The sequence below is a fragment of the Ochlerotatus camptorhynchus genome, unplaced genomic scaffold (assembly GCF_037179485.1).
Source record: "Ochlerotatus camptorhynchus isolate MF236.1 unplaced genomic scaffold, CSIRO-AGI_Acam_v1.1 ptg000428l, whole genome shotgun sequence".
NCBI classification, from domain to species: domain Eukaryota; kingdom Metazoa; phylum Arthropoda; class Insecta; order Diptera; family Culicidae; genus Ochlerotatus; species Ochlerotatus camptorhynchus.
Genome location: NW_027040914.1, coordinates 1,370,074 through 1,394,783, shown reverse-complemented (window position 1 = coordinate 1,394,783; position 24,710 = coordinate 1,370,074). Strand labels below are relative to the sequence as shown.

Below are 24,710 nucleotides of genomic sequence, written 5' to 3'. Positions count from 1 at the left end.
GTCCGCGGGAAGATCTGAAAGACTATGGGAATATATGGAGGTAGTCTACAGGTCGATTTAAAGACAGCCCCACGGAAGATCTGGATGAAATCAACAGAAAGTTGGAGTCTGGAGGAAGTTAACAAAAAATCTAGATAAAGTCCACAGAAAGATCTGAATGAAGTTCACAGGAAGATCTGAAAGAAGTCTATAGGAAGATCTGGAGGAAGTCCACAAGAAGATCTGGACAAAATTCACAAGAAGATCTGAAGGAAGTCCACAAGAAGATCTGAATGAAATCCACAGGAAGATCTGAGGGAAGTCCACAGAAAGATCTGGAAGAAGTCCACAAGAAGATCTGGAGGATGTCATGATGAAAATCTGGAAGAAGTCCACATGATGATCAGGAAGAAGTCCGCGGGAAGATCTGAAAGACCATGGGAAGATATGGAGGTAGTCTACAGGTCGATTTGAAGACAGCCCAAAGAAAGATCTGGAGGAAATCAACAGAAAATCTGGAGGATGTTAGCACAAATCTACATAAAGTCCACAGTAAGATCTGGAGAAAATCCACAGGAAGAAGAAAGATATGGAGGAAGGCCAAAAGCAGATCTGAACGAAGTTTCACAAGAAGATCTGGACGAAGCCCACATGAAGATTTGAAGGACGTCCACAGAAATATCTGAACGAAGTCCACAAGAAGATCTGAATGAAGTACACAGGAAGATCTGAAAAAAGTGCACAGGAATATCTTGAGCAAGTCCACAGAAAGATCTGGAGGAAATTCACATGAAGATCTGGAAGAAGTCATGATGAATATCTGGAAGAAGACTACATGATGATCTGGTAGAACTCCACAGGAAGATCTGTAAAGCCATAGCAAGATATGGAGGTAGTCTATAGGTCGATTTGAAGACAGCCCAAAGAAAGATCTGGAGGAAATCAACAAAAAGATCTGGAGGATGTTAACAAAAATCTAGATAAAGTCAACAGAAACATCTCAAAGCTGTCCACAGAAAGATCTGAAAGATGTCCACAATAAGATCTGGAGAAAATCCACAGTATATCTGGAAGAAGTCTATAGAAAGATCTGGAGGAAGGCCAAAAGCAGATCTGAACGAAGTCCACATGAAGATCTGAAGGACTTCCACAGAAATATCTGAAGGAAGTCCACAGGAAGATCTGAATGAAGTACACAGGAAGATCTGAAAAAGTCCACAGGAATATCTTGACCTAGTTCTCAGAAAGATCTGAAGGAAATCCACATGAAGATCTGGAGGAAGTCATCATGAATATCTGGAAGAAGTCTACAGGAAGATCTGGAAGAAGTCCACATGAAGATCTGTAAAGCCATAGGAAGATATGGAGGTAGTCTACAGATCGATTTGAAGACAGCCTACAGGAAGATCTGGAAGAAGTTAACAAAAAATCTAGAGCAAGTCCACAGAAAGATCTCAAAGCAGTCCACAAGATCTGAATGACATCTACAGTAAGATCTGAAAGAAACCCACAGGAAGATCTGGAAGAAGTCTATAGAAAGATCTAAAGGTAGTCCACAGGAAAATCTGGAGGAAATCCTCATGAAGATCTGGAGGAAGTCCGCAGAAAGATCTGAAAGAAGTCCACAGAAAGATCTGGAGGATGTCCACAGGAAAATATTGAGGGAGTCCACCGGAAGTTCTGGAAGAAGTACAAAGAAAAATCTGGAGGAAGTCCACCGGAAGTTCTGCAAGAAGTCCACAGAAAAATCTGTAGGAAGTCCACATGAAGATCAGGAAGAAGTCCTCAGAAAGATATGGAGAAAGTTCACAGGAACATCTTGAGCAAATCCACAGAAAGATCTGGAGGAAATCCACATGAAGATATGGAGGAAGTCATGATGAATATCTAGAAAAAGTTCAGAGATCTGGTTCACAGAAAAATCTGGAGGAAGTCAACATGCAGATCAGGAAGAAGTCCACAGAAAGATCTGGAAGAATTCCACAAAAAGATCTGGAGAATGTGCACAGGCAAATCTGGAGGAAGTCCACAGGAAGATCTGGAGGAAGTCCACAGAAATATCTAGAAGAAGTCCACAGGAAGATCTGAAAGAAGTTCACAGGAAAATCTGGAGGAAGTTCACAGAAATATATGGAGAAAGTCCACAGGAACAACTTGAGCAAGTCCACAGAAAGATCTGGAGGAAATCCACATGAAGATCTGGAGGATGTCATGATGAATATCTGGACAAAAAAGTCCAGAGATCTGGAGGAAGTCCACAGCAAGATCTGGACGATATCAACAGAAATATTTGGAAGAAATCCACAGGAAGATCTGGAGGAAGTTTACAAGAACATCTGCAAGAAGTCCACATGAAGATCTGAAAGAAGTCGACAGAAAGATCTGGAAGAAGTCCAAAGGAAAATCTGGACGAAATCCACAGAAAGATATGGAAGAAATCCACAGGTAGATCTAAAGGAAGTCCACAGGAAAGAATTGGAAGAAGTACATATTTTACATAAAGATTTGGAAGAAATCTAGATCTGGAAGCAGTCCACATGCAGATCTGGAAGAAGTCGCTTTGTGCTGAAGTTTGAACGTTCTAGAGTTCCAATAGATATGGATTGGGAGCTCCGCGAGTTATATTTCGGTCAGAGCTCTTGAACCTTCTAAAACATACGGGGGTCTAGAAATTTCGAAAACTCCTCGTGATTCCAAGAAGTTCTGGGGCTTTCGGCCTTTACAACTGGAAGAAATCCAGATCTGGAAGCATTTCACATGCAGATCTGGAAAAAGTTAACATGCAGATCTGAAAGGAATATTTGGAGGTAGTCTACATAACGATTTGGTAATAGTCTACCTTAAGATCTGGAAGGAGTCCGTAGGAAAATCTAGTCAAAGATCAAAGTCAAGTCAACATGAAGAACTGGAGGATATTCAAAGGAAGACCCGGATGAAGTCTTTAGGATGATCTGATCCTTAGGAAAATCTGGAAAAGTCCACAGGAAGATCTGGAGGAGGTTCACAGGAGGTCTAAAGAAAGACCACAGGAAGATCTGGAAGAAGTTCGCAAGCAGGTCAGGAGAAAGTCTATATAGCATTTGTAAGAAGTTCATAGGATTTCGACAGTGAAGAAGGACAAACCTCTTCGATAGCAGGTCATTAGGACTTCAGGAGAAAGTCCACTGTGGTTCGGGATGAAGTCTACACCACTTCGGGAGGAGCTTTCTTCTTATTCTTTCAAGCTTATTGCTTATCGCAGATTAGCTTATTGCGTTCTCTCAACTTAGTGTTCTAGATGCACTTCCACAGTTATTAATTGAGAGCTTTCGGTGCCTGTACCATTTTTGCATTAGTATAATTGTGTGACAAGTCCAATCAACTCTATGCCCAGGGAAGTCGAGAAATTTTCCAAGCCGAAAAAATTCTAGACCGAACCGGGAATCGAACCCAACCACTTCCAGCATGGTCTTGCTTTGTAGCTGCGCCTTTACTGACTGAGCTGAGAGAGGCCGCCCCAGGGAGGAATCCTACCGGGCTTTTAAAGGAAGTCCATAACACTTCTAAATCGGTAGGACTTCTAGGGGCAGTCGGTAGGACTTCTAGGGGAAGTCAATAGGATTCCCGGGAATTCCCAGAAAAAAGCCAGAATCAGATTTCCCATTCCCGGGTACCAACTAAAGGCCGGGAAATGGAAACACTATTTGCAGGACGTCTGGGGCAAGTTCACAGAACTTCAGTGATAAGTTCATAGCATTAATATGGCTAGGTACACCGAACTGCTAGGAAAGCCGGCATCTACAGAACTTTTGGGTTGAATTCCACAGGACTTCTGGGAAGGTTTACAGAGCTTTCGGGGTCTGACTAGGTTTCTAAGATATATCCAAGGCTCTGCATGAAATTCAAAGGTATTGTGGGGAAATTGATGTATCTATACAGCACTTTTGGAGAAAGTCTGCAGGACTTCTGGAAGAAATCCCCAGGGTTTCTTGCTTTGTGCATCATGGAATGGACAACAGTTAGCTCATGGGTCGTTTGAGCATTGCATACTCATGTCCGAACCGTGAGAGGAAAAGCGAGTAATGGCGCTATATCCTAGGCTTAGAACTTAGAACACGGGACTTCTGGGAGAAGCCCACGGGACTTCTGGGAGAAGCCCACGGAACTTCTGCGAGAAGCCCACAGGACTTCTGCGAGAAGCCCACGGGACTTATGAGAGAAGCCCACGGGACTTATGAGAGAAGCCCACGGGACTTCTGCCCGAAGCCCACAGGACTTCTGTGAGAAGCCCACGGGACTTCTGGGAGAAGCCCACGGGACTTCTGGGAGAAGCCCACGGGACTTCTGGGAGAAGCCCACGGGACTTCTGGGAGAAGCCCACGGGACTTCTGGGAGAAGCCCACGGGACTTCTGGGAGAAGCCCACGGGACTTCTGGGAGAAGCCCACGGGACTTCTGGGAGAAGCCCACGGGACTTCTGGGAGAAGCCCACGGGACTTCTGGGAGAAGCCCACGGGACTTCTGGGAGAAGCCCACGGGACTTCTGGGAGAAGCCCACGGGACTTCTGGGAGAAGCCCACGGGACTTCTGGGAGAAGCCCACGGGACTTCTGGGAGAAGCCCACGGGACTTCTGGGAGAAGCCCACGGGACTTCTGGGAGAAGCCCACGGGACTTCTGGGAGAAGCCCACGGGACTTCTGGGAGAAGCCCACGGGACTTCTGGGAGAAGCCCACGGGACTTCTGGGAGAAGCCCACGGGACTTCTGGGAGAAGCCCACGGGACTTCTGGGAGAAGCCCACGGGACTTCTGGGAGAAGCCCACGGGACTTCTGGGAGAAGCCCACGGGACTTCTGGGAGAAGCCCACGGGACTTCTGGGAGAAGCCCACGGGACTTCTGGGAGAAGCCCACGGGACTTCTGGGAGAAGCCCACGGGACTTCTGGGAGAAGCCCACGGGACTTCTGGGAGAAGCCCACGGGACTTCTGGGAGAAGCCCACGGGACTTCTGGGAGAAGCCCACGGGACTTCTGGGAGAAGCCCACGGGACTTCTGGGAGAAGCCCACGGGACTTCTGGGAGAAGCCCACGGGACTTCTGGGAGAAGCCCACGGGACTTCTGGGAGAAGCCCACGGAACTTCTGGGAGAAGCCCACGGGACTTCTGGGAGAAGCCCACGGGACTTCTGGGAGAAGCCCACGGGACTTCTGGGAGAAGCCCACGGGACTTCTGGGAGAAGCCCATGGAACTTCTGGGAGAAGCCCACGGGACTTCTGGGAGAAGCCCACGGGACTTCTGGGAGAAGCCCACGGGACTTCTGGGAGAAGCCCACGGGACTTCTGGGAGAAGCCCACGGGACTTCTGGGAGAAGCCCACGGGACTTCTGGGAGAAGCCCACGGGACTTCTGGGAGAAGCCCACGGGACTTCTGGGAGAAGCCCACGGGACTTCTGGGAGAAGCCCTCGGGACTTTGGGAGCAAGTTTTCGGGACTTTTGGGGAGACCTGTTTTTTTGGTCAAAATCCACATGAACACAGGGCTCTGAAAACTTTCATGACTTCTAGAGAATTTTAGGATTTTAGATAAAGAAAGCTTTTGAAGTTCTTGGACTGTGAAAAATATTTATTGAGTCGGATTTTCTAAAATTTCAAGATCCCATAACTTACAGGAAAATTCAAATGGAATTCTGAGGATGATCCCATGAAAATTCCGAGGAGAACTTCAAGAGAATTTTGAGGTTAAGATATTCCGGGGAAAATTTCAGGAAGATTATGCACTAAGAAAATTCTTTACGATTCTGAGTAAATAAATAAATAATAAAAGTCATCTGTATTCATTTACGGTGTACCAAACCCCTCCAAAAACAGCTCTCGATTGAACAAAATGACTGATTCCACTGATAGCTTAACTTCGAGATGCGTTATTAAGGAAAAGGCTATGCGAAGCTCTATTTGCTCCACCATTTGGCGTTTTCAGGGGCACAAATCTCCCCATTCAGAAGTCTGAGTCTGAGTTGCATTTTCAGTTTCGTACATTAAGCAGATCGTTAGTTGGCTGCCCGAGAAAATACGAAGGGTTAAAATTTCAATAGACCACGGTCGTAAGACCCCAACCCGCAACTGAATTTGAAAGGGAGAATCTCCAGAATCGAATGCAAACAGCGTTTGTTTTCGTCTTCAGTTTCAATTCTGAATTGAAGAGAACAAAAGTAAGAGTTTCTCACGATGACCACCGAGCACAGCAAACGATATTTAGCGAGATTGACTTGGTATTCCTTCCTCCATTGTAGGGGTGTAGCGGAAGAAGGATCACGGTACACAGTGGGACAATTCTGGAAAAAAGACGGTCAAAACCCTTTTCTTACCTTTCCAGATGTTTTAGCGTTTAAGTGTCTTCAAATAAGTTTATGGAAATGTAATTCTACATCCTTTGAATTATGCATTTAGATTTGTATTAAGGTGGTGTTACACTTAGAAAAACTAACTTTTTGTAATCACAAGATAATAGGTTACTGTATTCGGCAAAGTTGTAGAACTATGAATTTCACGAAACAACTTTGCTGAAGACACTAAGTTTGTACATCATAAGTCTAGCGAGATATAAATGAATTTTTATCAAGACTACCTTAAAATCAAGTAATTTTTTTTTACTTTTTGCATCATAAATCTTAAGTAATCGATTCGAAATGTTCTTCAAAGTTTTCAATATCATCAATATCGTAAATCGCTTCATTTGCTTTGTTAAGTGATTTCAAAACAAAATTTCAACAATTTTGCAATTTAAATTTCTCTTAGTGTCTTCAGTAAAATTTCATGAAATTCATAGTTCTACAACTTGGCCGAAGACATAAACATATTCCTATTCTTTGTTAGCGTATCTAAGTCTTATTCTTAATTAAAATTTATATGGAAATTTCAGAAGATGCAAAATAGCATTTTAAGAAACTTCTTCCAAGACACGCGCTTAAACATCGAGAAAACGAGAAAAGGGTTTTGACCGTCTTTTTTCCAGAATGGTCCCACTGTGCGGTACTCAGAAAAAAAAAGTAACTCGAGAAATGAAGTTGAATTTCGTTGTTGTTGATTGTTATTATTATTCTCTTTTAAACTTGATTGAGGTTTCGTTTCGAAGGTGATACCTGTCGCTTCGAAAGTTGATTTTGTTTTGTTGCTTGATGGGAAATATGCTAATGAGTCCGAAATCACCGGAAGGATTTCAGAATATCGCTCTTCATCCCGGGCGCGCTTTGAGGGGTGAAGCTTTTCTTATTAATCTCGCTAATGACACGTTCAGGCTGAGGGGACAATAAACAGTATTGCTTTCCCGCGCGGTGTAACCTCCAGTGACATTCCATTGAAACGGAAATGTCACAAACGAGAGACGCAATCCGGAACAGAGCCGTTCTGTTCCGGTTGCAGTGCATCGTCGTTTCAAATGAAATGCTGTACTTTTTGTTTTTAATTATCATAAGAGCATACATCAGTGAGCAGTTTCCTCTGTTGGGATGTCTTCCGTCGTTATCCCATGATGTCATGGGAATTTTCCAACGTTTCCCTCTTAGTTTCCCTGGATAAAACAAATAAATGAAACTTTGTCAAATGTCCTCGCCTCATCCCCCTTTTCAAGGAGGTGAATGTTTCCTTTGTTCCAATTGCAATCGGAGAGGAAGGGCCATGGGTTCCAGGTACTTACCCTCGGGCAGGGCTTTTAGGTTGACCTGTTGCATCTCCGAGTGCCGGGCCCACACGATTTTGCCACCGTTGACGTCCATCGACATGGCCGGTTCCTCGCGGCCGACCTTGATGATGATGGAACCCTCGTCGTAGCTGTTTTGGTTTTGTGTGCGAGTTTGGGGAGAAAAAGAAATTGTGATAAACGATTAGTAAAATAGATTAGTTTTGCTCTGGAAATACGAGGTCTTATTTTTAAAACTTTCTTCAGTAGTCTTCCATTATTGATGCTGATAAAGGAGTTTATAAACGTTTCCGCGCAAAATAGCCAAACAATTACCGAAATTTTCCACTCTAATTTCCAGCAAATCAACTGAGCTCCAGTGCACAGTGGTCCAAAAGCAATATTTAGGAGGAATAAATTGTTTGCGCCTAGAATATTAGGTTTCAAATGTTTTCCATTTATTTTAGCCAATCATTTGATCTGAAAGACATAAGCAGAGTGCCCGAGCAAAGTCCAGCATCAAAATGACGTGATTTTTATACCAGTGACGAAATAAGCCGAGCCTGTCCAGGAAAACCGGACTATGTTATTTAAAAAAAATTTGATGATTAGGTTTATATACAACGAAGATAAGTATTGCGTAATTTGCAAGAGGCTTGCGCCGTTTTAAAACATCAATTTCCCGCAAATAAAATATGTTTTTCAATGGATGCAAGTAGCCGCTATAAGTATTGCATTCTGGTAGGAACGAGTGGCACACATACTGTTTGCATATGTGTTTACCACCAAAATGTTAAATTAAAGATTGTACTCAAAAAAAAAAAAAATGCAACGCTTTCTTCAGGGCTGGTAGTGATCACTGCTGTGGATTTCACGCCAACTCATCCAGTGGTTGGCAGCACCCTCTCAGAACCTTATGGAACTTTGTGGGTGTGGAGACTTAGCAATTTTAAGCAATTTTGCGTACTTATTTTTTTCAAAATTTATCTCGCCTAACATTTGATAAGGGTCAAAGTTTTTTGTCGTTTTTTTTTCAAATCGATATAGCTTAAAAATGACAAGTCCTACAAAAAAGTGATGTATGGCGAACTTTTAGCAAATAATCTGAAATTTTATAAAAAAATTTAAATAAAATAAAAAATCGGTTTCTACACTCTAAAAAAATATATTTAAAAATTAAAAGTCATTTTCCCAAAAATGGTACCTCTCAGATTTGCTTGATATTTTTTCTCATGAAAGGCAATATAATTACCTAACTTTTCTTCATACATCGCAAAGTGGGCGCTTTTAAGGAAAAAAAGTTGTTCGAACAACAACTTTTTCATGTTAATTTTTTTTTAGCGTGTTTCACTCAAAGTCGAATAGTAATACGCGCACAACCTTATTAAAATTCGATTAAACTTTATGGGTATACTTTTCGATAATCTGGGCGAAATCTAGCCTAACATTTGAAAAGGGTACAGAGAAGTTACCTGCAAATCGTCCAATAAGAGTTCAGAACAAAACGTTCTAATGAGGAACAGCCATCTCAGCATGGTTTGCACTTTCCTGTGATGGATTGTATTATAATATATGCATACACTCTATCCAACTTCTATAAAACCACCCTCAAATTGTTCCAAATCAACAGGTAAACTAAGTAAAAATCACTTAGTATGTTTTATTCATGAAAAGATTTCAATTCATGTATTTGTGATTAATTTAATTAGAAAAATAATCATTCATTTATTTTTATGTATTAGGTGTGTCCATTAGTAAGCAATATGCATATATGTTTATACCTCATCTCTCAAGTGAATACATATAATAGCGCAGGTAACTTAACGATTATTTAAGGCATGCCTAAAATAATCGTTAAGTTACCTGCTATATAGCAGTTATATAACAACGCAGGTAGTTACATGAGAGATATAAGGTATAAACTTAAAGCACCGCAGTCTGTTTCTACCGACATAATCTAATATTTAAGTTTGGTGATATCACAACAATGCTCATAGTTGCTGTAGTTGTTGAAAGTGTAGTGCTGCATAGTTATTGAAACGAAAAAGTGTTTATATATACAACAATGGAAAAATCTGCTGAATTGATTATTAAAAGGGTGCAATGTAGTGCCAACATAAACAATCCCAATTGCAGCCGCAATAATTTACGTAATTTATCATCAAGTCTCATAGAGAAAATACATTCATGGGGCTTTGATCATCAATTGGATGTAACAATGCGTATTTGTGAATCGTGTCGTGGAATTTTAGTGCACAATAGGACACCTCTCCCGAAAAAGAGGCGATCGGATGGAAAAGAATCAAGCCATGCTCGGAAGTTTGAAGAGCCGCAACCATCAACAAGTCATCAGCAATCAGAACATCAGGAATTTGATGATACACTAGGTAAATAATAATAACTTTAACTGTTTCAACTGTGTGGTTTAAGGATTGTACATCGAAGATACAACTTCATTTTCAACATTTTTTTAGAGCACGAGCTGGATGAACCGCTTAAACATGGGGAAAATTCAGATGCGGCTTCGATGTACCGTAAACGGGGATGTCTTTGATAATGGAGGTAACTTTGATAATGCAGCTAATCCAAAAAGTTATGACTTAATGCTCTTCGTATTCATTATTTTGGAAGGGAACATCGGTTTCCTATCCAAAATATTGCGTACGATGTGCCTTAAGTCATAAATTTTTGGCTTAGCTGCATTACCAAAGTTACCCCTATTATCAAAACCACCCCCGTTCATGGTACTATCACCTTAACAGCGTTATATATTAATGTGTGGTAATATTTTTTTTTCTTTTCTTTAATTTTACAGATACAGATCCATCGCTAGAATCAATCCCATCAGCGGATCAGATCTAAGGTCCATATAATGTGGAACAATTCAATTGTATAGCTTCAACCTTACAGTTATCACCAATTTCATCGAGAAGTATGAGAAGTATGAATTATCGTGTTCAAAAATCTGCAGAGATCACAAAGGCAGTGCGTAAAAATATATTTGGGATGGATTCAGACGATGTCAACAAATCAAATGATTTTGACGAAATGATCATGCAGTTAAAGGAGAAATTTAATTTGCCTTCTACGAGTACAAATGACAAATTAAAAGTGTTATCAGTGCTCCCTAAATCATGGTCAGTGAATCAAATAGTTAATGAGTTTAATGCACCCCATCATACAGTGAAACAGATGAAAAGGCTAGTCAGAGAACAAGGTATTCTTTGTAGTAAGAAAGCAAGAAGTGGTCATGGATTTAATGATACTGAAAAACAAATTGTTTTAAATTTCTTTGACAGTGATGATATTAGTAGGCCTATGCCAGGAAGTAATGATTATGTTTCTGAATATCGAAATGGATATAAAGAGCATGTTCAGAAACGTTTATTGATGATGTCTCTTAAAGAGGCTTTTATGATTTTTGAAGAGAAATACAAAAGTGTTAAAATCGGATTTACTTCGTTCACTCAGCTCCGACCAAAGCATTGCATACTGTTGGATAGTACAGGTACACATAATGTATGTGTCTGTACTATACATGAAAATGTTAAATTGATTATTAATAGTGTAAAATTTGATTCATATAAAGAAATTGCAGACAAAATACTTTGCAGTAGTCCTATTAGAACCATAGATTGTTTTTATCGTACATGTGAAGAATGCATTTCCACAGATAGTATCGTGAGGGAACTTACATCAGTATTAGAAGCAGATGATATGGAAGAAGTTTTATTTCAACAGTGGTTGACTACCGACCGTTGTAATTTGGAAACTATTATTAAACCTGCAGATGAGTTTGTTCAATATTTGACGGAAAAAGTTGAAAAGCTCATAACCCATGATTTTATTCATAAAGAGCAATCATCTTACCTAAGTAATAAAAAAAAATTCTCTTCAAAACGGTGAAATTTTAGTGATTTGCGACTTTTCTGAAAATTCTTCATTTATTATTCAAAACTCAGCACAGGGGTATCATTGGAACAATAATCAAGCTACGATACATCCTTTCGAAATTTACTACATAAAAGAAAACAAGTTGGAAAATTTAAGCTTTATTATTATTTCAGAAGTATTGACCCATGATACAATAGCAGTTCAATTATTTATATCAAAATTGTTAGATTTCATTAAACAATCTATTAGTTTCACAAAAATTACTTTCATGTCAGATGGAGCAGCGGCTCATTACAAAAATAAAAAGAATTTTGCCAGTTTGTGCAACTTCAAGTCCAAGTATGGATTGGAAGCAGAATGGCACTTCTTCGCAACGTCTCATGGGAAAGGCCCATGTGACGCAATTGGAGGAACTCTCAAACGAATGGCAAAGAGAGCAAGTCTTGCTCGAGATTATGGAAACACAATCACAACTCCACAAGAACTGTATGACTGGGCAGTTAAACAAACAGATACAAGCATAACAAAATTGAACTTCTGCTTCATATCAAATGATCAATACACAAAGATGTCCGATGAACTCAAGGAGCTGTTCAGTCATGTAAAAACTATACCTGGTACACAAAAATTTCATTGTTTTGTACCTATTTCTCAAAACATAATTTCTACTAAGCGATTTTCACATTCAAAGGAAACTCCGAAAAATTTCACTCTGTTTCCGATAGACTAATAATCAATGAAAAACTCAAATTATGTATGGAGAATTATAGGAAAATAAATTATGCACTAAACAAAAACACTAGAGTTTTCATTTATTAAAACACCATTCGAAATGCAGGAAAATCCTCTGTATTAGGCCCTTTCAAATGTTAGGCTAGATTTTTGTTTTAAGCACGCCCAGATTATCAAAAGGTCAAAATCTTTATGCTCATTAAGTTTCAACGGATTTTAATAAGGTTGTGCGCGTATTACTATTCGACTTTGAGTGAAACACGCTAAAAAAAAATTAACATGAAAAAGTTGTTGTTCGAACAACTTTTTTTCCTTAAAAGCGCCCACTTTGCGATGTATGAAGAAAAGTTAGGTAATTATATTGCCTTTCATGAGAAAAAATATCAAGCAAATCTGAGGGGTACCATTTTTGGGAAAATGACTTTTAATTTTTAAATATATTTTTTTTAGAGTGTAGAAACCAATTTTTTAATTTATTTAAATTTTTTTTATAAAATTTCAGATTATTTGCTAAAAGTTCGCCATACATCACTATTTTGTAGGGCTTGTCATTTTTAAGCTATATCGATTTGAAAAAAAAATCGACAAAAAACTTTGACCCTTATCAAATGTTAGGCGAGATAAATTTTGAAAAAAATAAGTACTCAAAGTTGCTTAAAATTGCTAAGTCTCCACACCCACAAAGTTTCATAAGGTTCTGAGAGGGTGCTGCCAACTCCGAAGACGAGTTGGCGTGAAATCCGTCGTGATTTTAGTGACCATGTTGAAGAAATAAGTGACCAAATAGTGATTTATAGCTCTGTAACAATAGTGACTAAAAAGTAACCTAAGAGAAGAAAAGTAGTCGTTCTGATGGCACACCAAATAAATGTTTGATGTTTTAGACTTATTCAATTCGTACCTCATAAACACATTTTTTTTAATAATTACTTTATTCAGGGTGGCCAGTGACTTTTCATTTTGAAATTCCCGGTTTTCCCGGTTCAAATCTTCAAAATTTCCCAGTTATTGATATGCAACAACAAACTAAATTGTACACATTTTTTAAAACGTGGCCAACTGTAAATTTTCAGTGGTTATTTGTGGGAAAAATGAAAGCCAAATTACAGAAAGTGTTTTCTAATACCCCGTACAGACATGGCTTATATCATGTAATATAGGCTGTAATGCATATGAATTCCAGTGAAAACTAGATGTATGAGTGCTCATTGCAAGACAGCCTATATTACATGATAGAAGCCATAGTCTGTACGGGGTATAAAGCTATAGGAAAAATTCAACTCTATGAGTCACTTAATGTATTCAAAACAATTTATTGATCTTTCGAGATACTTTGATAAATCGAATTCTACCACTTTTTATGATCGATACATCTTATGATTTCAAAGCCCTAGAAATTATTGAGTGACAGAGATTAAGGTCATTGGGCCAAATGCTATCTTAATGAATAGGTTATACTAAGTATAATAGGTAAATTGTGAAGAATAAGAGATTTAATTAAAAAAATGTTTCAGAAAAATGAACTTGGTACAAATGAAAATAAGAGCAAATTGATAGTGATATCGGATAAAGAAGCTGTGTATTCACTGAAAGATTATTTACTAAAAAGATAGATTCCCAAGATTCTGAGGCTTTGAAATTTGTGTGGGTTTGAAAATAGAACTTTTCTTCAAAATTTGGGATCTTCGAGAATTGGAGTAAAAAATGTGAGAGTTTAAAAATTTTCCAAGATCACAGATTTGAAAAAAATATCATATTTATTAAATAGTCGTGCAGTCAAGGCTCTGAGACTTGGAAGTATTTTAAGAGTTAAAACAAATTACAGAACAATCGATAAAATTTTGCGGACAAACCCTGGAATTTTCAGTAAAATTTAAAAGTATTCAAAGTGTTGATTTCAAAAAACTATTGAGGAGGATCCCACATAATTTTCGAAGGAGAAGTTCAGAGCAGAATTCCAGAATTATTCTGACATGAAGTCCTTAGAAATTGTTAGAAGAATTTATAGGGATTTCTGTGGAGAAGATTGCAAATTCTGAATTAAATTATTAGGTAATTTTTGAAGAATCCCAAGAGAATTATGTTAAAAATTCAACAAGAAAAAGAGAGATTCATCAAAGAGCTCCAACTAAATTGATTGCAAAAAAATGCTAATAATTAGAAAGAAATTCTTTAAAATACTCCAAGGGGTTTCTAAATAATACCAAATTTCGAAAGATTTATGCTAGAGCTAAAAGAAAATTTTGAAAACCCGGAAAAAGCATAGTTCAGTTTCAGTTTTTACAAACATTTGTTTCTTATGTCCAGCATCTTCAATATTTTGTTTTAAGGACCATGCACTTTACATCTGAAATTGAATCGCAAAAATCAATTTGAAATATTGCTGAGTTATTAAATTCAAAGAACAATAAGGCAGGAATCCAAAGAAAATTATGCAGCAAATAAAGAAAGACATTCATTTGGTAAAAAATCACTCTGTTTTAATGGTTTATTCTGAAATTCTGGTGTGAAAATGCATTCCTATGGTGTGATTAATTTATTTTTCCCGGTTCTCTCATAGAATTCCCGGGTTTTTCCCGGTTACTTTTCAGATTCCCGGATATTTCCCAGTTTTCCCGGTTCGCTGGTCACCCTGTTTATTTGTACAGGCTCAATCGGATAAACTTTGCAGAGCCGAGTTATCCTTTCCGTTATACATTATTACTGTCTTATATTTAAAGTTAAAGGAACGGGACTGAGTACTCGCGGTTGTCCCGGGAATCCTCAGGTAAATTTATTTTTCCTTAAGATAACCTGGTAGTCTCAGAGAATGTTATAATTTTCTTACTAAGGATATTTTAAAGAAGAGAAATAATTTTAAAACACAAGCATTAATTTTTAGTTGTTATTTTCATTAACACTTTGAACTTTATACAGGGGTTACTCAAAATAACTAAGATAGGCAAATTTTTAGTCAACTTTGGAGTGTTGTAACTTCGTCAAATATGATCCGATTTTAAATCTTCCAAGAGCTTTTGACTGGAAAATTAATATTGTTCTACGGTGTAGCCACGAAAATAATCCTGGTCACCGGATACCGGAGATATTCCGGGTTTCCGGAGAGGTTGTCTAACTTGTTAAATTTTTGGTGAAATTTTATATATGATACTGATTGAATCTAATAAAATAAGTCTATAGAAAGCATATTCATGAAAATCCATGAAGAAAGAGCTATCGCACGGCATGTTTTTGAGTAAAAACGCAATTGCCCCCTAGTACAGGTTCCCCCCGGGGGTATCCCGTGATTCCGAGAGCTGCAAATGTGGTCACTGATCCATTTGACGTTTAATGAATGCATATTCATGAAAAACCATGAAGAATGAGCTGTCGCACGGCATGTTTTGGTGTAAAAATGCAATTGTCATCTGCTCCAGGTTCCCCCGGGGGCATACCGGAGGTCCCAAGAGCGGCCAATGTGGTAAATAATTCACATTAAGTCTATAGAAAGAATATGCATGAAAATCTATGAAGAAAGAGCTGTCGCACGGCATGTTTTTGAGTAAAAATGCAATTGCCCCCTACTAAAGAATGATGATGATGGTCCCACCTCTTACCCCTACAAAGGTTTGAGCTGGACGATTTATCTTTAAGATAATTAAATATGACAATTTAACCAGGTTTGCAAAACAAAATCGAACTGGTTTCAGTTACAGATATAAATTCCCTCTAGAGTTTACAGTTGCTTCACAGCGATATAAATGTGGAAAAGCTCAGGCGTCCACCTCTTAGTTCGCCTTTTTGTCCATCTAAAATATTCATAAGTATTACAAGCAATCAAGAGTTAATGAACAATTAACAAAGCATCCTATTACACTAGCAACACCGCAATCTGATGCTATCATAATTTTCAGCAATGTCAGGAATGCTCACGAACCCCCAACATTTGCCAGAAAACTTACTACTAACTCAAGGTATCTTGCAAATAAGCTTCAAAATTACATTTTTTTTTTATCAAATGTTAAATTCAGTCCTCTATATCCGTAATACGCGCGCGAGGCTCAAACCTTTGTAGACTACTTTTTTTTAAAATTAATCTACTATTAAATCAAATATTAAAAATCCATCATCACCCTCGTGGCGAACAGAAATAGTTTTTTTTATTAAAAAGTCGTTATGACAGCTATCCATATAAAATAATCCGTTAGAGATAACTTCGTCAAGATACATAATTTGTCAATTCATAAAAAAATCACTGGATAACTGTTCAAAAGACAGTTTAAACGTGTGAAATGCAGTGTCTTTTAAATTCTGTAAGTGTTGCTGAACGTTTGATATGTCTAGGCATCGAATTGAAAACATTTATTCCTTTATAATATAATGAATTTTGTGAAGCACAAGTCAAGAAATGTGGTGTTCTTATTTCAACCGCGTTTCTAGTATTATATCTATGAAAGTCACTTCCTCTTTCAATTCGATCACACAAATATCGTTAACTACTTTAAAAATGAACACCATAGTCAAATATACTATTCTTTGCTTCACCGACAACCATTGTAAGGCGTCTAACATCAAATTTGAGGAAGTGAATCTATTACATCTCAAAATTAAACGCATTATTTTACTCTGCAAGCGCTGTAATCTCGATATTTGTGTGCATTGACCAGAAATAAAATGGAAGGACAAAAGTCAAGATGAGGAGAGATGATTGATTTGTATAGCTGTATTTTACTGGCAAAAGTAAATCGTTTTTCAGTCGACATAGAATTCCATACTTCTTGGCAATTTTCTTGATGACATTGTCCATGTGAGAGTCGAACCTAAGTGTGTCATCAATAATCACGCCAAGATATTTAATCTCCCGAACGCGATCAATAGTCTCATCATCAATTACAACAGAGACGTTCTCATTTACTCGATTCCGCGAAATTACCATAAATTTAGTTTTACTTGTATTCAATTTTAACTGCTTATACTTCAACCATCTACTTAGAGAACGCAAGTCTTCATTCAAGTGTAAAACGGCATCATCTAAATCCTTAGCTGCAATGAATAATACAGTATCATCTGCAAAAAGATTAATGTCGCAAAATCGTAAAACACGTCGCAAGTCATTAATATACATAATAAATAACAGGGGCCCTAATACACTTCCCTGGGGCACTCCAAGGTTATTCCCCACGGGACTGGAAACAGAATCATTAAAAACAGTCCGTTGAGTTCTGTCAGACAAATAGCTTTCAAACCATTTATATGCAGTACTCGTAATTCCAAAGCGCTTGATTGATCTTAACAATAAGGGCCTAGAAATTGTTTCAAAAGCGCGTTTAAGATTCAAAAAAACAGCAACAATCGTATCTTTACACTCCAAGGTATTTTTCCACTTCGCTAATACCAAATTCAACGCGGTTTCACAAGAATGACCTTCCCGATATCCCGATTGTTCTGGTATCAACAAACTATTACTATTTAAATACTCCAACAGCTGGCCTTTAAGAAGTTCTAAAATTTTCTCTAATGTGTGCAACATGTTGATGGGACGAAACTCTTCGGTTTTAATCGTTCCAGCAACTTTTTGAATAGGGACCACAAAGAATTCCTTCCAAATTTGTGGCACATGTCCAGTTTGTAATGATTCATTAATAAGGTCCAGCAAGATGTGGCCAATGACATCAAAGCAATCTTGAATAACTCTAGCATTAACATTATCTACCTCAGCCGATTTTCCTAATGAAAAACAAATAACTCTTAGTTCATCTAATGTAATTGGTAAAAACCTTTAAATCTACAACAAGTATTTACGAGCTGCTTTATTTCGTCAGGTTCATCGACCAATTCAATGGATTGATTTATCAATGAAACACTGTCTACAAAATAATCATTAAACTTAGCGGCAATTACTTGTTCTGACTGTTCTAATGTGCCATTAAAAGTTATGAACCGCGGTTTGCAATTACTAGGTTTTAATAAAGATTTCAAAATTTTCCATAACTCTTTGCTGTTGTTTTGATGCTGATCAATCTTCCTTTGAACATATTCACAACGAGTTTTCTTTATCGATTGTGAATACTTATTACGCGCGATTGTGTACCTATTCCAATGATTGTCATTATTAGATCTACGAAACTTTTTGTACCATTTGTCCCTTTTCCGTTTAAGACGCAAACGATCCAAATTGTACCAGCTGTTCAAGTTTTTCAAAGAAACAAACTTTTGCTCAACTAGTTGATTGGTACACGTTTTCAAAGTGTTATTAAGAAACAGCTGTAGATTAATCTAAATTACCGGCCGCGAATGGAAAATCCACGCTCCTCTCAACAAGGTTCGAAACAGCCTTTTTCGAATATTTCCTCCAGCACTTCAATTTTACTAATTCATCGTTGTTATTTATATTATCTAATACATTACATGGACTGATAAATAAAAAAAATGAGTTTTTTTTTTATTTTGGAACATGCATATTTTATAGAAATTTTAAATTTGAACTAGTTCTGAACTTAAAAGCTATAATACTACAAGACATTTCCAAGAATCTGGAGTCAAATTCCAAGCACAGTTTTAAAAGCTCGTGGTATTTTACTACAATTTCTAAGGACCTCATTCCAAGGAAGTTCTGGGAAAAAAATCTTTCAGAAAAACATCTTATGCAATCTGCTTTCAAGGTAGTTCTGAGCAATTTAAGATTTCATGTGAAGCCTGATAGTTTTCAGTAGAATTAAAGGGAAATTTCAATGAAAACTCTTAGGAATTTATGAGGAGCACAACTCCTGTAAATTTCAGAGGAAAATTAGAAGGGCATTCTGAGGATAATTTTATAAAATTTGCGGGGGAAAACGAATCCGGAGCATAAGTCCTTGGTAATTTTGGAAAATACTAAAAGAAGGATTACAATTAACTCTGAGAATAACTCCAGGACATCTTCAAAGGGATTCGGAAAATAAATTCAGGAGAGTTTGCTAAACAAATTATGAGAAGAAATCTAAGGAATTTGTGAGGAGACATGCCAATGAATTAATAGGAGACTTTCAATGTGAGTAGAATTCCAAGGAAAGGAGTGAGATTCCAAAGGAAATCTGAAATGAATTCAATGTTCGGAGAATCTTTCCAAAGGGTTCCTTATTGCGGAGAATTTCAAGTTAATTCTGAGGAAAAAGAAAATTGAATTCGTATGATATTTTCATCGAAATTTAAAGGAATATTTCAATGGAAACTCCGTTGAATATGGAATGGACTATTGTGAGGTCTTCAAAACTACTTGAAAGTTCCCAATTTTTTTCCTGAAGCTAATGAAAATGCCTTGAAGTTCTTTTGTAGTTTGAGAGACTAGCTTGATGCTCACAATACTTCTCATCAATTTCTTAAACTTCCCTGAACTACATAGGTCTTCTAATAGTTTCCTCAATTTTTCTAACGATCATGGATCTCCTCTAATGGTTTAAAAATTCGCCACTGACCCCTTAAGGGTTCTCATTTTTTTGTGTGTACTTCACGGAACTATCCTGATTTTTTTCTTAATTTACGATTACAGATCTTTGAACTGCTCCAAAAGTCTGGACTAAAGTTACGGGAACTGCTTTTAAGATCTGAAATTACCCAAAGATCTCTTGATCTAGGTGTTCTGAGGTGCTAAGAACTTCTTAAAAATTTACACAATACCCCTCAAGTTTTCTATATTTCTCAAGTTTGCTTGACAGCTGTAAAGTTCTCTGAAATTCTAGGAACTTTATAAAAGTTGCTGAATGTTTTTGGATGCTAAAAGAACCGCTTTGAGGTTCTTTAAACTTCCAGTAAATTCCCCATATTTTCAGCTTGTTAATTTCCCTTATGTTTCCGCTTCACTGAAATTTTCAGCATTTGCTTTCATTCCTCAGAACTTCTCCAAAGTTCCTACAATTGTTGTGAATTTAATGGGTCTGCAATAAACATCTCTAATCTTTCATAAATATAATTACGAATTTGAAACAAATCATTTTTTTTCTCTTAATTCTGGCACTTTGAAAGTTTTCAATATGTTGAACTTGTACATGGAATACGAAACTTTAAGACATAGAATATTTTTAGATCTTGGACTTACTCAATTTATCAAAAAAAGATTGAAGTGGGCCTAGGACCACATTTCATGGACCAGTGATGACTGGAATAAGGTGATCTGGTCAGACGAGACGAAAGTGCTAATTTGGGTCTGATGGTATCACAAAAAAATGGCGGCGAACCGGTGAAAGTTTGAAAAAGATCACCTTATTCCATGAAATGTGGTCCTGGGCCCACTTCAATCTTTTTTTGATATTTTTTGCGGTCAACCATGGCTTCTTAAGAGCTACTCTGTCCTTAAGACCTTTCTTATGAATACGATTTCGTACGGATTGTGATGTCAGTTGAATGGAAAACTAGCTTTCAATCTGTTTCGCAATTTTCGGAGCTGATAGTCCCCGGTCCAACTCCGCCTTCTTCACGATAGCTCTGTCAATTAGGCCAGTTATCTTTGAAGGATGCCCCGATCGCTTAACTGGTGAGATAGAACCACGCTTTTTGTACATCTGCACAATTCTAGCGACCGTATCTTTGTGAAGCTGGACAATATCGGCAATATCACCGTAGCTTTTGCCAGTTTCGTGATGTTCAATAACACTAGTTTACAGCATTTTTGAACTCGGTAAGGTGATGATCATTTCCAATGCAAAATCCTACGCTGAATTCAATGCCGTGGTCAGAAAAAATTAAAGTAGAGCCATTTTTGAGATATACAAAAATTTTGATTTTTTTTATTTTGGACAAAAGTACGATTACTAAAATGTCAATATCTTTGGAACTAGTACACCAATTTTAAATCTTTTTTTATGAAAATGAAGCTAAATAAATTTGCTATCGTTCACTAGAATATTATGTCTTAATTAAAAATTTAATTTTGAAGTCATTAAAAAAATTTACAGCATTTTTTTTTTATTTTTCCTGCGAATTTTCCACAAAAATCTTGTTTTAATCAACATTTTTAATGGGATAAAAAGATTCAAAAAATCATTCCATAATTTATTTTTAAAGTCCATTCAAAACCGGAGAAAATGAGCCTTTAATGGATGAAATCGGTTGGAAATTGTCGAAGTTATGAGCATTTTTGTAAAACACTTAAAAATGTTGCTGAAATACAACAGCTTTAGAGTTCCTTTTCTAGGTGTCGTTGTAAGCATCCAAATCGCATGTAAAGTTTTCATGGGAGATTCTTTTCTCTACATATCAATTTGATTAAGGCATATCAGGATTTAAAACCGAGTTGATACAAAAGAATTTTATTTAGGTTTTATTAAAAATGATTGAGAATCGAATGACTTTGTCTTCGATGTTTTGAACTTGTTTCTCGAATCAGAAACCAACAATAGTCACCCATCATTGCTTCATCCCAAAACCCTTGGTAACGACGTTCCATCATCTTCATTTGTTGGTGAAAACGTTTGCCGTGCTCATCACTCTCGTCACCAAGATTTTCCGGGAAAAAATCCATGTGAGAATGTAGGAAATGTATCTTCAAAGACATATTCACACCTGTGTTCAGTGAAATAAAAGGATTTGAAATTAATTATATGTAACAAACACAATATTTTTGATTTATACCTATTTTCTCATAATTTTTGAGCAATTCATCGACGGCTTCCTCATAATCTGGGCTTCTGAAATTTCCTAAAAAGGTTGTGACAACACGCTGGAACGATTTCCACGCTTCTTCCTCATCTGGTGTCAAAACTGTATTGAATGCGGAATCATTGAGCAGTTTTTTGATCTGTGGGCCAACAAATACACCTTCTATCTTTGCGTCAGATAAATTTGGAAATACTGATTTCAAGTACTGGAATGCCGGCCCTTCTTTTTGCAACGCTTTGACGAAATTTTTGAATAGCCCAAGTTTTATATGTAGTGGTGGAAGTATTATGCGTTCTTTTACCACAAGAGGATCATTTTAAACGTTGTCTTTACCAATTGTGAAATTATCCCGTTTTGGCCAATCTTTTCGGACGTAGTGTTCCTTACAAGCTCGACTGTCCCATTTACACAAAAAACACATATATTTTGTGTATCCCTGTTGCAATCCAGTCAACATGGCAACCACTTTAAGATCGGAACAAATTTTCCAATTGTGTTGATTGTAATTTATCAAATTGAGCAATAGAGCCATTGATTCATACGTTACCTTCATATTAAAGGCATGAGCTAATGGAATAGAAGGTTTCTCATTCCCTTGATGCAGTAAAACGGCTTTCAAGCTCAACTTGCTGCTATCGATGAATAAACGCCATTCAGCTGGATCATATGGCTCACCAAACTCTTCAAACAAGCCGTTTACGTCATGGCAAAAACATGCCTTGTCCTTTGTAGAATAATATTTGTCAAATTTCTTGTGACGATTCCTGTGACAAGAAATTTTGACCTCCTTGCTCAGCATGTTGTGTTCTTTCAAGCGTGATGCCAGCAATTCGGATTTCTCCTTCGATAAGTCGAGATCTCGCACCAAATCATTAAATTCGGATTGTGTAAACAGTTTTGGGTTTCTTTCCAATTCCACCTCGAAGTCTTCCTCGCATTCCTCCTTGAATTCCTCCTCACTTTTTGTAACGGTCGATTCAACAGAGGGCGCTCGTTTCCGCTTTGGATAAACAGGATACGGGACCGAACTTGAATGTGGAACAGGTTTTGTCATAAAAGCCACTTGTGGATACTCAACTGTTTTGTGACGTCCTTGTTGCTTAACTTTTGTCAAGCAGAAATAACAATCCGTTGCATGACAAAACGGTCGACGCCATATGGTGGGCATGTCAAAGGACAAATAGCGACTGACAGATAACAAATAAGTGAGTTAGTAAGTAAGACATTAACACTTATCAAAAATAGATGAAGTAAGATAATGTCGATCAGGAAAGAACAAAGCACTACCATGCTGTACATAAATTGTTTATATGAAAGTTATTCAAAAAATCAATTTACCTTGCGCCTGACATCCAGTTTGCAGTTTGCAACGAAGCGGTGAAATTGACCGATTTTGTAAATATATGGTTGCCACACGCGTAACAAAACTTTTGAGGATCATTTTTACACTTGAATTCACGTTTTGTCGTATACATCGTTAAGCAATGTTAAAGAAAGAAAGCTGTCAAATTGAGTTGGTTGCGTTAGGTTCTCGCCGAGCTGTCTCACAAACACTAGCGTAAATTATATTGTTGAAAATATCCCATTTAATTTTGCGTGACAGCTGGTAGTGTTAGTGAAATGCACCGTATGCGTACACGTCCGCAGAAAGGCTTACTGGAAGTGGTGCATGAACCTAGAAGCGGGACAACGGCCAATCTTGGAACATTCAATTTCCATGATTTTACAAAAAAATTCATAACTTCGACAATTTCCAACCGATTTCATCCATTAAAGGCTCATTTTCTCCACTTTTTAATGGACTTTAAGAATAAATTATGGAATGATTTTTTGAATCTTTTTATCCCATTAAAAATGTTGATTAAAACAAGATTTTTATGGCAAATTCGCAGGAAAAATAAAAAAAAAATGCTGTAAATTTTTAAATGACTTCAAAATTAAATTTTTAATTGAGACATAATATTCTAGTGAACGATAGCAAATTTATTTAGCTTCATTTTCATAAAAAAAGATTTAAAATTGGTGCACTAGTTCCAAAGATATTGACATTTTAGTAATCGTACTTTTGTCCAAAATTCAAAAATCAAAATTTTTGTATATCTCAAAAATGGCTCTACTTTATTTTTTCTGACCACGGCATTGAATTCAGCGTAGGATTTTGCATTAGAAACGTTGGTCAACCACTAAAGTTCACACTTTTTATGTTGTTTTGTAAACTAGTGTAATCAAATTTCGGATACTGATCGAAATTTGTGCTTTTTTGGGCATTTTGCAACAAATAACTTCCAATTTTGAACACGAACAGAAATTTTAAGCACGAAAACTTCAAGAGCACTAAATGACAGCTAGACACAATGTTTACATTCGAAAAAGTTGCAGAATACACACTAAAACCAACAATCAATTTGAAACTAACGATTTTAAATTGACTCACTACTTGACTAGCCTATTGGTCCCAAGCAAACGATTAACGTACCCCATTCTAGTCGAAATTCTAGTACTACGCAATGTTTGTTTTGATTCGCTATGAAAGTTTGACAGATAAAATGAGGGGTTAGTGGATTTTCCTATGTTTCGAGGGGTGAATCGATTAGCTTGGGACCGAAGAGAGTACCAGAGCTGAGCCAAAAAGTTGAGCACGTTTCTTCTGGACCTTCTAGTCATAGAGTTACCGCTATGCTTAAACTCTGTAAACACACTTAAATCGTAGTATCCGCTTGGGGTGGATTAACTTTTTTTGCGCAATTTTTTACATTTTTTTCATAATGTATCACATGAAATCTCAAGAAAAGATATAAACGCCGTATTTGCAATGGCAATGTGATAAATAAACATAAATTGATAAAATA

At 37.3% G+C, this 24,710-nt stretch overlaps 1 protein-coding gene across 1 annotated transcript in view; it reads right to left on the bottom strand.

Moving 5' to 3' along the window:
- The window catches only part of beta'COP (coatomer subunit beta'), a 38,964-nt gene that overhangs the window by 10,394 nt on the left and 3,860 nt on the right, over positions 1-24,710 (bottom strand). Inside the window, exon 3 of the mRNA XM_065234036.1 lies at positions 7,645-7,778. Coding sequence (XP_065090108.1) covers positions 7,645-7,778 — 134 coding nt within the window. The remainder of the gene's footprint in view (positions 1-7,644; positions 7,779-24,710) is intronic.